The 13,330-nt window shown below is 33.1% G+C and overlaps 1 protein-coding gene across 1 annotated transcript in view; it reads left to right on the forward strand.

The window, feature by feature from the left end:
* SLC25A36 (solute carrier family 25 member 36) overlaps positions 1-11,171 on the forward strand; it is a 32,857-nt gene extending 21,686 nt beyond the window's left edge. The window contains exons 5-7 of the mRNA XM_081302789.1: positions 5,729-5,795; positions 6,635-6,924; positions 7,494-11,171. Of these exons, the coding sequence (XP_081158915.1) occupies positions 5,729-5,795; positions 6,635-6,924; positions 7,494-7,687 (551 nt within the window). The 3' untranslated portion in view covers positions 7,688-11,171. The remainder of the gene's footprint in view (positions 1-5,728; positions 5,796-6,634; positions 6,925-7,493) is intronic.
* Positions 11,172-13,330: the final 2,159 nt, after the last annotated feature.

The raw sequence follows: 13,330 nt of genomic DNA on the forward strand, positions 1-13,330 counted from the left end.
TTTTAGGGTTTTGTTTTTTTTTTAAATACATCCTGAATGGTTCAGTGCAGACTCATTAAGGTAGCCTTTTGCCCCCTTCATTCTTAAAATAATCTAGACCAGAGTGCTCTGAGTTTTCTTCAGGATCATTTTTAGAGGTCTAACTCTGAATGATTTTGGGGTGTGAAATACTTAGAGATATAGTCATGTGAAAAAACAGGTTTTTAAAAATTGGCTATTCAAGGAAAAAAAGCTAACCTTGTCACTTTTCGTATCAAAAATGCACTAAAAATAGGTAATTCAGCATTTTTCCTGGAAATTTTTGCAACACCAATTAGCATTCATGTTAAGGATTTTAGTAAGGCACTGTTTACTTAATTTTTATTCCAAGTAACCTCTGGTTTCATTTTTATCAACTCAAAACATTTAATTTATCTTAAATTTATTTTATATAACATTTAATTTAGCTACTGAAACAATTAAAAGGTCAATTAAAGTGAATCTTTTTCATTTGTTTTAGTGTTACAGGTGAATGCTGTAAGAATTTTTAAGTCTGTAAAATATACCTATAAGTTTTCATGTATTAAATAAAATTTCCAATTTATGAGGCTATTTAATCACACTAAGTAACGTTGACTTTTCTTAATGTTTTACCTGCTGTTTTTCCTCCTACATACAACCTTTGTCAGACTAAGTTTATTTTAGCTATTAAGGATATCTGTCTTATGTGTGTTTTATTAAAATGAGCTTGAACATCCCTCTGTATACACCTAAGCACATATGTGTATACAACAAAATCATTAAATTTCTCCTTTCTTTATGGTAAATTTCTTAAATTACTCAATTTTAAATTTTTTAAAAAATCTGGCATGAACATATAATAGATAGCCCTATAAATGTAAATGAAATGAATTCAAGATATATTTTTCTGTTTGACTTATAGTTCATTACTAAAGGTTAAATTTTTACTCATTAAATACAACTTTTGTCTTGCATATATAAAATATTTTTAAATAATATTTGTCCGTGGCAAATTATTTAGCCAAATGGATACTTGGACAGATGTTTTGTCTGTTTTTATGTAAATATTTTTCCTGTTTTCTGTTTTGTAGAACACAAGAAATTAAGTACAAAATAATCCAAAATATTCCATAAGTATGGATGTGCAATATTACTGGCTAGAGTGCAAAAAGTGAAAGGTACTATTGTAGCAGCATATACTTTATTTTATTAAAAATATATATATACATATAAACAGTTCTAAAATAAAGTTAGTTGAATATTCTGGTGGGGTTTTATTTTTATTTTTTTAAAGATTTACTAACTAGGCTGATTGTTAAAAGAATAGAAAATTGTGTTTTCAGCTGTTAATCATGGTAGATAATAATGGTAGGAAAATGGAATGTGATAATCCCCTCTGAATATTTGTTTTTAGATTCCCAATTGACAAGGTTAGCATTTTTTTCTAAGACCAAAATTGGTTTCTTTTAGGTAAGTATTTGGACTCAAACTGCTACAGATGGCAGGATTTTCAGTACTCGGTGCATTTTTATAAATAAAATGGCCCATTTTGATATTTCTTTCTTTCTTTCTTTTTTTTAACTTGACTTTTTCAAAAAGGTTAGCTCTCACAGTAAATATTTCTCAAATCCTTCCAGTGGGATTCAATTTGTACACATGTTTCTGATGAGGTCACTGCTTGTTGTTATGATACAGAAAAGCCTGTGTCTATTTTAGGCATTTACTGTACATTTCTCCCGAGAAAAGAGTGAGATCGTGTCATCTCATGCTCCCCATCCGCAGGTCACTTCCTGTAGAAATATGGACTAACTTAAACCTCGTGAGTACTGATCTGAGCATCTCTTGCAGCCTCTAGTATAAGAAACACACCCTGGGATTTTATAGTAGCTGTGAAATGAATAGAAGGCGGGAAATGAATTTTTATTTCCTGAATTTGTGTATGCATTATTGAGTATTTTATAGAAATTTAATTCAGATCCCTTAATAATCCTTCTAGAAGGAAGAATGGGGTATGTTTCAGTCATCATGTAATCCTGGGGTCTTTAGCTTGGCTATAACAGCCCTGACTTCCAAAGAATTTGGTAACAGTATATATTCATAGTTGTAAATGATATCATAATGCCCTATAACTTTAGATAAAATAGTTCACTTACTTAGCATAACATACTTAAAAGTGGTTTTCATTCTCTTGACTGTCAATACTTAGCTTACTATTCTTCTGCCAAAAATAGTGATCTTAATGCCACGACTTTCCAAATAAATGCAGGATACAATATATTAGCTGTTTTAGTTTTAATTACTTAAAAAATACTTTTTATAAGGTTCTTTTTAGGACAGTACATGAGTTTTGTTTTTATAGAGTTAATTGAAATAAAATGAATTACTGAAAATGCATTACTACAGGTATCACTCACTTAATGAAATAAACATTTTCAGCAGATTTATTGTATGTGAAATTTGTTTATCTGGTTTTTAATTGGTATACACTATCAAATGGAATCTTACATGAAGCAACATGTTTTTAAAACTGCATTTAAAAACCTTTTTAAGACTATCTAATAAAACACTAATCGCCCAGCTAACAGTATGGCAATTGTATTGACACCTTGCTTTAACTAACTGGTGCAGTACTAATCCTTCTTAAACTACAAATGGATCCCTCCTATAGTTTTAAGTCTATTTTAATGTTTTACTAGGTGCTCCACATTAATATAAGTTAGCATAAATTGTCACAAAACTAAAAAGCAAAATAAGAATAGGTAGTTTCTAAATTTCAGGATCACCATACCCAGTAACCTTGTGTGTGCTTATCTTAAAAGTAGTAGGAAGATTGTTTAGCTTTGTCTGGCTGTATGTAATTCTAAGTTAATAGTAAACTTTTGTTTTCTTCCATTTGTTTCATTTTTTTTCTAATTAATAGATTTTTCTAGATTTAGTTTAGCCTAGTAATTTCTAATTAGTTCATTATTTTTGGTTAAGAAGAAGTAATAGCATAAGACTCAAATACCATCCAGTTTTAAACTGGTAAAGGATCAGTAACTAAAGCCTGTGGGTTATGCCTAGATTCTTTATTCAACTCATAGTTTGAATGCTGGAAGTTAGGCTAGTATCTTTATTAAGAATTCATTCTAGTCATTGGGAGAATTGAGTTAGAATAATTATAGTAAGTATAGCTTACTAATGTAGTTATTTTAAGGGATCAGATAATATTTTCTCACCTGAATTTTCATATGACCTTTTATATGGGTTTAATTTGTGCCTGGAAATGAGTTTTAGTTAAGTGAGCAATACCTGTTGTTTGCTTTCTGACATTGTCTACTAATATGCACAGATAATAATTTTAAAATAATATTTTGAGCCCCAAAATTTTTAATTTATAGTAATATTTATAAATATTTATGTATATATACATATTTAAATGTTTTTTTTTTCCTAGTCTAAAATTTGGGGAATTTTGTGTCTTGGAAAAAATTATTATTGGCAAAAACTTGGGTACTAAGTTTATATTTTTAGAATAGAACTTTTACTTAAAGAACTTTGGTGTTCATCTTTTCAAATGAAATATAATAAATTAAATGAAAATTTTTACCTAGGCTATTGAGTTTTTCTAAATTTGATATAAGAATTCCCAGTTTTAGGCTTTTCAAGTTCAATAAGCAGGTAGTTTTTCTTAACTTAAAATTTTTAAGAATGATCAGTAATTGCCATCTTGAGTAATGTATTCTGTTGATTTTTGCTGCTGAACAGCTTTTCACTTAAGGAGCCTTTATCTCACAAACATTTAGCTAATATAAATATTTAAGAAAGAAGAATCAGATTCTTATTTCAGAAGTAAGAATCATTAAATTGGGGTTTGATCAGAATATGGATGTTTGATTGCTTAAAAATTATGGTTCAAATATATTTAGTTTCACCATTTTAGTTAGAAAAATGAGGTTCAAAGAAGAAGAAAACATTGAATAACTTTGTTTTCAGTTAAGCCAGATCATGCAAGAAAAATATTTAAACTAGTCTGATGCATAGTTTTCTGTTTTTTCCTTTCACCAAGAATATATTCATACAAAGAATCTCTTATTGAAAAATGTTTTCTAAATTTTTATTAGTTTAATTCTGACTGATGCTTCTAAAATCATTGGTCCCATTCTAGTTTTATGTTCATGTATATAATATTAAAAGCATGTAAGAGAAATAGAGAACTATATAATTCTTATAAATTATTAAAGGAATTATTCAACCAAATTTTATTCCAGTTACCTTCTTTCTTAAATAGATTTAATTGGAACATCCCTTTGTGTAACATCTGCCTATTTATAGTGTTAGAACAGTGTGTTAAGGGAGAAGTAAAATTTGACTTAGCTATTATCTCACATAGACAGGAGAAAAGAATCTTATAAGTCCAAATTTAGCTTTGTAAACAGTTTAGTAAAATTATTTTGCATATGTAGTTACCCATAGTAACTTTGAAAGCCAAGAGCAGTTTATGATTGGTTCCACCTTATATAATATTAATTTTTAAAACAAATCATTCCTAAATATTTTATAGCATTTTTGTTCCTAAAGTGCTTATATTAAGTATGTGAAATATAGTACCATCTTGCTAAAAATAATGTACTTGACCTGCTAGCATTTGATAGAAAATATTAAAACAGTTAAGATCCTTAGATATATTTCTCCATATAAGTTTTCGAATTTAAGGGCCAGTTGAGTAAATGTAGCTTGATGTAAGTAGTTCTGTAATGTTTGTGTATTTTATCTTAAATGTAAACATAAAATGTGAATACCCTGTTTTGTGTAGATGAAGCAATCTTTATAAATTCCCATCATCAAGATTGCAGTTTGTGTGCTGCTGTTTTTCCCAAACTAGGAAGATGTCAAAGAAAAGATATACACGAGCCTAGAAACTTACTGCTCCACAAATCGTAATTTTCTACCTAGAATTGAAACCACCTTAGGGGCTACCCTTCTGCATAATAGTTCCTACTTAATACTTTAGTGTTAAAGTAACTTAGAGCTACCTTCTACCCTGACTTTATTCAGTATCTCTGAAAGTGAGAGGGAAGTTCCAATTTGTAACTCTGAACTTTTGAGTTTCGTATGTGTTTAAGTGTATGAAAAGATAATCTGTCCTATTAACCCTAACAGAAACCTTACCTCTGTCATACCATTATTTTAACAGTATTAGTAAGTATGTTTGTAGAAAGTATTCACGGGGCCAAATAAGTCTTTTCTGTTAAATGAATAAAAATATTAGTAAATACTGCCATTTATGTAGAACTCATTTTGAACATATTGATCTGTGACAAGAATCACACCCCCAAGTAGCTGTTCTAGAGTGCATGCTTCGTAGCCTAGAAAAAAGTTCCTGTGTGTTTGTCTGTAGCATTGGGTTTCTGCATTCAGTTTAGGCAATAGACAGCGCAGGCATTCTGGGTAGGTTGGAGGAGAGCACTTTACATATAATCAGATTTTACTCTTAAAAGAATCTTTTGTTAAGGTCAGAATTTGAGAATTTGTGTAGATTGTAAGGTCAGATAGATGTTCATGATTATATGAATTTGTAAAATAAAAGTGTAAAACATCAATTATTAGTTTAAATACTTATAGAACATATCAATTAATAGTTTAAATACTTATAGACATTTTCTCTAATTATAGTCATAATTAAAGATCCTTAAAGTTAATCGTGTCTTCATCTTTACTGGAGTTCATTTTAAACGTGTTTGTTTAGGTTTTACTGCAATCACGGCAACCAACCCCATTTGGCTTATAAAGACTCGGTTACAGCTAGATGCAAGGTATGTTAATTCCTTAAAATAAAATTTAAAAGTATTTAATTTTTTCTACAAATTTACGTCAGTAAGATTTCAGTGCCAGCCATTTCATTGTTGTTTTTTTCTCCTTATTACCTTTTTCTGTTGAACTTTTTATTTTGTTTTGTTCCACGTTGAAACTTAGTCTGCTGTCAGAAGCAAGTCTTTCCTTCCATTGCATTAAGGAAATTGTGTTGAGAACAGTTCTGAAGAAGTGCTTGATGACTCTATAGGTTCTCATTTACCATTTCCTGGAATACTAATAAGGCCATTGTCTTTAAGTGGTTGTGGGGCATTTGATGCTCACCCACTCACTTCTTGGGGATGATCTGGGTGGAAATGGAAGAACTACAGATGCACAGAAACTCAATTATACAATTTTCTTTGTAGTGTACTGTCATCATAAATATCTCATCGTTGTCAGATATTTAAGTTACTTGGAACTGGAATTAATACAGTGTGAGGGGTTTGGTTTTGGGGTTTTGGGGGGACGTGTTTTTATCTTGAGCTGCATTCAGAGTATCTGGTTCCTGTTGGAGTTTCTTGGTTATCCTCACTACCTGAACTCTAGTAAGGAGGGTGTGAAACTATAGAATCAATGAAATATATTTTGCATTCAGTAAATTAAGCTATTTACATGTTATGCATCTAAAATGACAAATTTGGGACAAAAGATAGGAAATAGGAAAGATGAATTTATTTTTAAAATTCTGATTTCCCTTATGTGTTAAAGAAGACCATTCTTTATTATAATGGCATATTTTTACTGTTTCATTTACTTTATTTAAAAAACCTATATACAGTGTCAATATTTTTCCTTTCAGGAACCGTGGGGAAAAGCGAATGGGTGCTTTTGAATGTGTTCGTAAAGTGTATCGGACAGATGGACTTAGAGGATTTTATAGGGGCATGTCTGCTTCATATGCTGGCATATCAGAGACTGTTATCCATTTTGTTATTTATGAAAGTATAAAGCAAAAACTACTGGAATGTAAAACTGCTTCTGTGATGGAAAATGGTGAAGAGTCGGTGAAAGAAGCATCAGATTTTGTGGGAATGATGCTAGCTGCTGCCACCTCAAAAACTTGTGCCACAACTATAGCATATCCACATGGTAAGAACAGTTGAGTCTCTGTGAGTAAACTCTGTTAGATCAGAAACATTTTCCTACCCCAGCTCGCAGCATCTTTAGAATCTGTGGGATTTTACTTAATTACAGTACAACAGAATGCAGTTCTTGGGGCTTACAGTGGGACTAAAGCTAAGTAACGTGAGGTATAAGCAGGTATGTGCTGTCGGACAGGAGCTGTCAGTCAGTCATGCTCCAGCTCCAGAGGCAAATTTCAGCCACACTTAGCCCCAGCGAGGTGTCTTTGTACTGCTTTGTTAAATCTTTTGTTTCTCACTGTATCTTTCCGTATCCATTTAGCTCCATTTCCTATCCTGCTTCTTAACAGTTTTATCCTTAACTCTGTGTCTGTTTATCTAATATACAACTGATAGTTGGTGTACATGATTTTAGCTATGTTAGGAACTTGGTGTTACTGAAATGTGACTGGTTTCAGTAAGCTACATGTTAAAAGTCAATATCCTGAGAATGGGAAAAGGAATGTGCTCAGTATTGTGAGAGTGTAAAGATACAATAATATTTAAATAAGATGATTTTCTTTCTTTCCTAAACAGAAGTTGTAAGAACAAGACTACGTGAAGAGGGAACAAAATACAGATCTTTTTTTCAGACACTGTCTTTGGTTGTTCAAGAAGAAGGTTATGGATCTCTCTACCGTGGTCTAACAACCCACCTGGTGAGACAGATTCCAAACACAGCCATTATGATGGCCACCTATGAATTGGTGGTCTACCTACTCAATGGATAGCAGCAAAGGCTGCCACACTACAAAGAGGGAAGACCAAAAAGATTACAGTGGACCATGGAGTAGCAAAGCCAGCATGGTGGACAGAAGGAAAGTAGTTGGGAACATGTAACTGTGCCTCAGCAGCAGTGTGATTGAGGTGGTAACCATGTCACATTACTTAGTTTCTCAGTAATGTGAACAATCCTTGGCTACCCTTGAGGAAATGCCTTTAGAAGCACTCCTTCTCAAAATTGCCATTTTCTCTACCATGTCCACAAGATGCAGTTGTGTTTGTTGAGTAATGGCATTCAGAGTGTAGTGTTGTTCCATCAGCATTTTTTCAGTCTCTAAACAAAGCCATCCCTAATTATATACTGTACTACAACTATCCAAAGATAGTATTTGACAGTCATAATTTCTAACTTCTGGCATTTAATCCCTATAATACTGTAGAATAATAATAATGAGTATTATTTTCCCATTTTCCTGAGAGGACCTGGCACAGTATTTTAAATTTAACTATTTGGCATCAATAGTTAACTGTTATTGACAACCAATGAAATTGTGTCTAAATACCTTGTGTACTTTTAGCATTAAGATGTTTTGGTTTCCATGACTAACCGGTGCTTGATGTTGAGCATAATGTGGACTTTAAATTGTTAGAATATCAAACTCACAGTAGTTTGGCAAAATAAACTAGTAAAACATTAATTCTTGGCCATTTCAATGACTTGAATGTGTCTTCAAATCTTACCTAATTTTATGGTACATGAATGAATGCAAATGCCTTTTCAGTAATTTACTTGTTATGGACTTGAATTAAGTATCACTTAGTTAAATAGAAAATTTTACTACTTCTGAATCTTTCTCTACTTGCTATCACTTTAAGAATCTAAACCTTTGAATCATTTCCAGATCTGTATATATTAGATTTATTTGTAGAGAAAATGGTAATTTTCAGTTTTGCCCTTATGAGTTTTTTTTAAGGCTGATATTAATGTGGGACAGTATAAACATTATAGAAGAGGAGCCCTCTGATTCAGAAGGTAATGATCTTAGAGTTTATAAATGAACAGTTACTTCTGATGGAAATTTATTCTGTCCTATTTTCTCGAATGGTCTATCATAGAAAGATTCAAGTTAGAGTGAAATATGTTGACAGGATGTAACTTTTAAATTTTGCTGTTAAGTAACCTGCACCTTTTAAGACTTTAAATGTGTTCTATATATGGCCCTTATGAGATGTCTGCTATTATACCATGTCAAGGGACTTTGCCTATGGATGTTGCTATACTGGTTTATAAAACTTCTACAGTTGAACTCCAGTGTGGTCCTCAGTTCAGTCTACCTTAACTTGACATTTTGTGCAATGGCTTTATCTTGAGAATGACTCCTTGTGAATGCACTTTGTGGCCTTGGGGGGTGGGGAGGGAACAAGAGAGGAGAGAATTTCATGTTAACTTTTTTTGTTGTTGTTTAAATATTGGTCTTAGGGAGAAACAGTGTTCATAACATTTTTCTGGGTTTTTGTTTTGAAGGTCTAATAATGTGTTTAAGCATTCTTCGTACCCTGCAGTGCCACAACATTATGGAAAAGCAGCATGTCATTGCAATTTTTTTTTTTTTTGCTGTCACCAATGAAGCTCTCTTGAATTCTCGACTACCTTAACTTCCTTGTAATCAGCAGTAACTGGATGTTTTTGAGGTGCTCAGTTGGAATTTAAAATATTCCAATCTATTTGGAGACCAAAGGCAAATTCAGTTTTGTTACCTTTTGTTATTTAACATTTTTTTAATTTTAATTTCTGCTTTGACATTTATAGTGAGGAACATACTAAGCTCTCTCCCCACCAGAAGAATACCCCAGAGGTTCTAACTTAAATCTGTAGAGAAGGTCTCATTCCATAATGTTTGCCTTTTCAGTGCCATTTATACTGCCTAATACAGTGCCATTTGCCTTGTGAAGATCCATAAATAATGTGTTGAATGTAGGACACACTCCTAGTCTTACTGATCTCAGTGCCCCACAAATGAAGAATGACGTGAAAACCAGCAGCTAAGGAACATCTCATTTTGTTATAGCAAATTCATAACAAGTGTCCTTCGAGGATGGTATTCTATTTCTGTTTATATTTAGCAAGTAAAACTTACATTGACCTTTCGTGCATTATATCAGCTTTTAAAGTGCATATTATGTGTGTACTAGAAGGAAAAGATTTTCAAGTCTTGGGCTGCATTTGTGCAACAACTAGAAAGGAGCAATGAAGTCTGGTTTTTCCCCTGAGTACATTCTGCCATAGTTTACACTAGGACAGATAATTCAAAAAAGAAAACTACATATGAAAATTGCTTTAATGCAATTAAAGTTGATTTTTTAATCTATTCTAATGTTTAAAGACAAAGATGTTAATCAGAGCATTGGACTTTTTTTTTTTAAAGTTGCTTATGTGTTGCTTTCATCTGTTTTCTATCAGAGAACTTTTTAGATTTTTTGTTGTTGTTGTTGTGTTTTGGTAGGAGATCATCAACACTCCAGATTGGTCTGTATTTTATTACAGAATCTTCTCAGAAATTGAATTGAACTTCTTCAGGTTCAGGCAGTAGGTACTGAAAGCTTATGCTCATAGAGCAGCCACTCCCAGAAAGAGTTTGCTATGTTTCACAGTTCAAATCTGAGACCACGGTGCCACCCCTGTGGTTGTGAGTACCATACAATGCTTTCAATTCCAGGGGAAGAATCTACCAGGAAACCTCCGTCTTGGTTCTGGTTATGTAACTTTGTAGAACCAACCTTACTAGAATAGGCCCAAACTGATTAGTAACTTCGAAACCAAAATAGAATATCATGAGGTTATTTAATCCAACCTTTTGTCTCATACCTAATGTGCACTGTGGAGTAGCATTATTTTAGGACCAGCAGAATCAGGGTTGTAATAAATTAGTCCCTCTTCCAGAATCCCTTGTGCCTGTTTTTGTGGTTTACATGCTCTTCTACCCAAATGTAGTAATTGTAGGGACCCTTTGGGACTGATTCATACTATAGGAGAAAAAGGCTGACTGTACTAATCATGACTTTAACATTCCTAGGAATATAGTCATTTCTGAATGGTGTAAATTGAAAGGAATTTTAATATATGAAGTACAGTATGCTTTCTGTTTTTAACTCTCTATCATGCTCTTATATTTCCCATTAGTCTGTACATTGATTTTATGCTACTCCTTTTAGGAACTGAAAAATTCTAGTCCTACTCAGTTATGTTAAAAAACTTTTGAATGTGTACCCCATTGTATGTGAACAATTAAATTATGACCTATCTGCCACCGCTAACATGTCAACTTTTAAAGAGTTGGTAACTTTTGCCCATTTATGTGAGTTTTGCTCTTCTTTCATTTATGTACGTGGCTGTAAATTATGTGCATATATTCTGTATTTATGTTAATCAGCTTTTACTTGAATTGTTAAAATTTTAAAAAATTAAACTATGCTTATGAAATTGTGGTGACTTTGTTTCTGTTTGGCATGGTGAAACTAGAATCACGTGTTAATAGGACTGTCCTGTGTGTAGAACCAAAGTGCATTGTCAATTTGAAGTGAAACTTGACCATTCAACACACCTTTTTTTGAGGCACCTTCTGTCTGCTAGACCTAATAATATTGTTAGGAATCAACAGGTCAGATAACCCAATTCCCTCATGGTTTGGTAAGAATATCTGTTCTTGCATATTTTCCACAGTCCATTGTTTTTCATGTATCAAAATAGAATCAGTTTACCCAGAACATTTTTAAGAAATTGGAGTCTAGGTTATTGGATTTATAACCCTAGGTTGTAACATTTTTAATTTTTTTGTGTTTAATTCTAACTTTTAGGAAAATTAAAGATATTAAAAATATAAATCTGAGAACTTGTTAGAATAACCAAATGAATCCGTGTTAGGTTGAACTATAACTAACACATTTTATCATGATGTTTCTTTTTTCAGTTTCCTTGAATTTACATAACAAATGTTACTCAGTCTTATAGGCAAGGACACATTTCTTATCTCAAGATTAATTAAGTTGAAATGTTCATTCTACTAGTGAATGTAATGACACTGACGAGTCATGCTTGGTTGGTGTGGTCTAGCCCCCTCCAAGTTTAAATTTGTATGTATGTTACTGAATGACCTGTGACAGGAATGACTTGGGAGATCATGGTTTTTTTATAGTTCAAGTGTGACATCTGTACAACTTATAAAACTAAGGCAAGTAAACAAAGTAGTTAAATGATGTCCTTTTTTCCTTTCTTTTTATACCAACCAGCAAGCAGTCTTGATGTGTATTGAATCAATCAAAATGTGTGTGTGTGGAGTGCTGTTTATACAGTGGTTCTGTGTGATTTACTAACAGCCTATAGATGGTAGGCATAGGGGGTGTTCATTGCAATTGGACTTTTCAAATTGGAGCTCGAGTCTATCCTGTGCATACTGGTCTCAATGGTGCTTAAGATGACATTAGGACAATATTTTTTAAGACTTCATTTAAAGGAAAGTTCTGTATTAATTGGCACAGAGTGAAAGCATATTAGGGAGTAATGAGAAATAGAACTGAAAATGTAAACTGGGACAGTAAGAACTGCCTTTGGACCTGCCCTCTGTAGACCTTCAATGAAGTATTGAAACAACCAGGAACCACTGGAGTTTTCCCCAAAGGGCAAAACATGACATCAGGGAAAGTCAGTCTTAGCAAAAATTAGGCTGTTTTGTGGAAGATGAACTAGATCTGTACTTTATAGAAGTACATTCTAGAAGGATCTAGAGAGGTTGCGTGGGGAAATAGCATTTTAACCATGCTTTGAAACAGTTTGTATAATAGTCTACAGAGAAGGGCATTTTTTGGCAGGAGAGAGGGGAACGCAGGGTACTGGGGATTGAACTCGGGCACTCAACCACTGAGCCACATCCCCAGCCCTATTTTGTATTTTGTTTAGAGACAGGGTCTCACTGAGTTGCTTAGTGCCTCGCTTTTGCTGAGGCTGGCTTTGAACTTACGATCCTCCTGCCTCAGCCTCCGGAGCCTCTACAATTACAAACCTGCGCCACCACACCCGGCTGAGAAGGGCATTCTTGTTGCGGCAAAGATCAATGTGGTTTTTTGTTTTGTTTTGTTTTTTGATAGGCACACACAATATCTTTAATTTTTTCCTTTCAAACTCTAAAACATGGCACAAATTAAGTATTTGAAAGATTCTTGGTGAGTGGAATCATGAATTCTGGTGTCATAGACACCTAGCCAATAATGGTAGAAGAGTTCTTATACCCCCAGGTAATTGTGAAAAAACAAAAGCTAAGTCCCGTAAGGTCATATGATATATGGAAGTTCTCAGCATGTCTAATGACTATGTTGGAAATCAACTATTAGGTAATGTAACTCCAGTTTTCCTCTGAAGTCTCCAGTGTGGGTGGGAGTGGAAATTCTCCATTCTGGAATGTATAGTCAACTCTATTAAATAGAACATGATGTGGAAAATTTCAGAGCCATATATTAAATTCTCCATTTACCATTAACTATGGATAATTGGCCCCTGATTAAATGCTGTTGACCACAAGTTGACAAAGAGGTGGCTTCCTACATGCAGTTAAATAAATGCAAATCCACCCCCAGATCAACGTGTTTTAATAGCCCAG

This window comes from Spermophilus citellus, assembly GCF_964194105.1.
Source record: "Spermophilus citellus genome assembly, chromosome: 7".
NCBI lineage: Eukaryota > Metazoa > Chordata > Mammalia > Rodentia > Sciuridae > Spermophilus > Spermophilus citellus.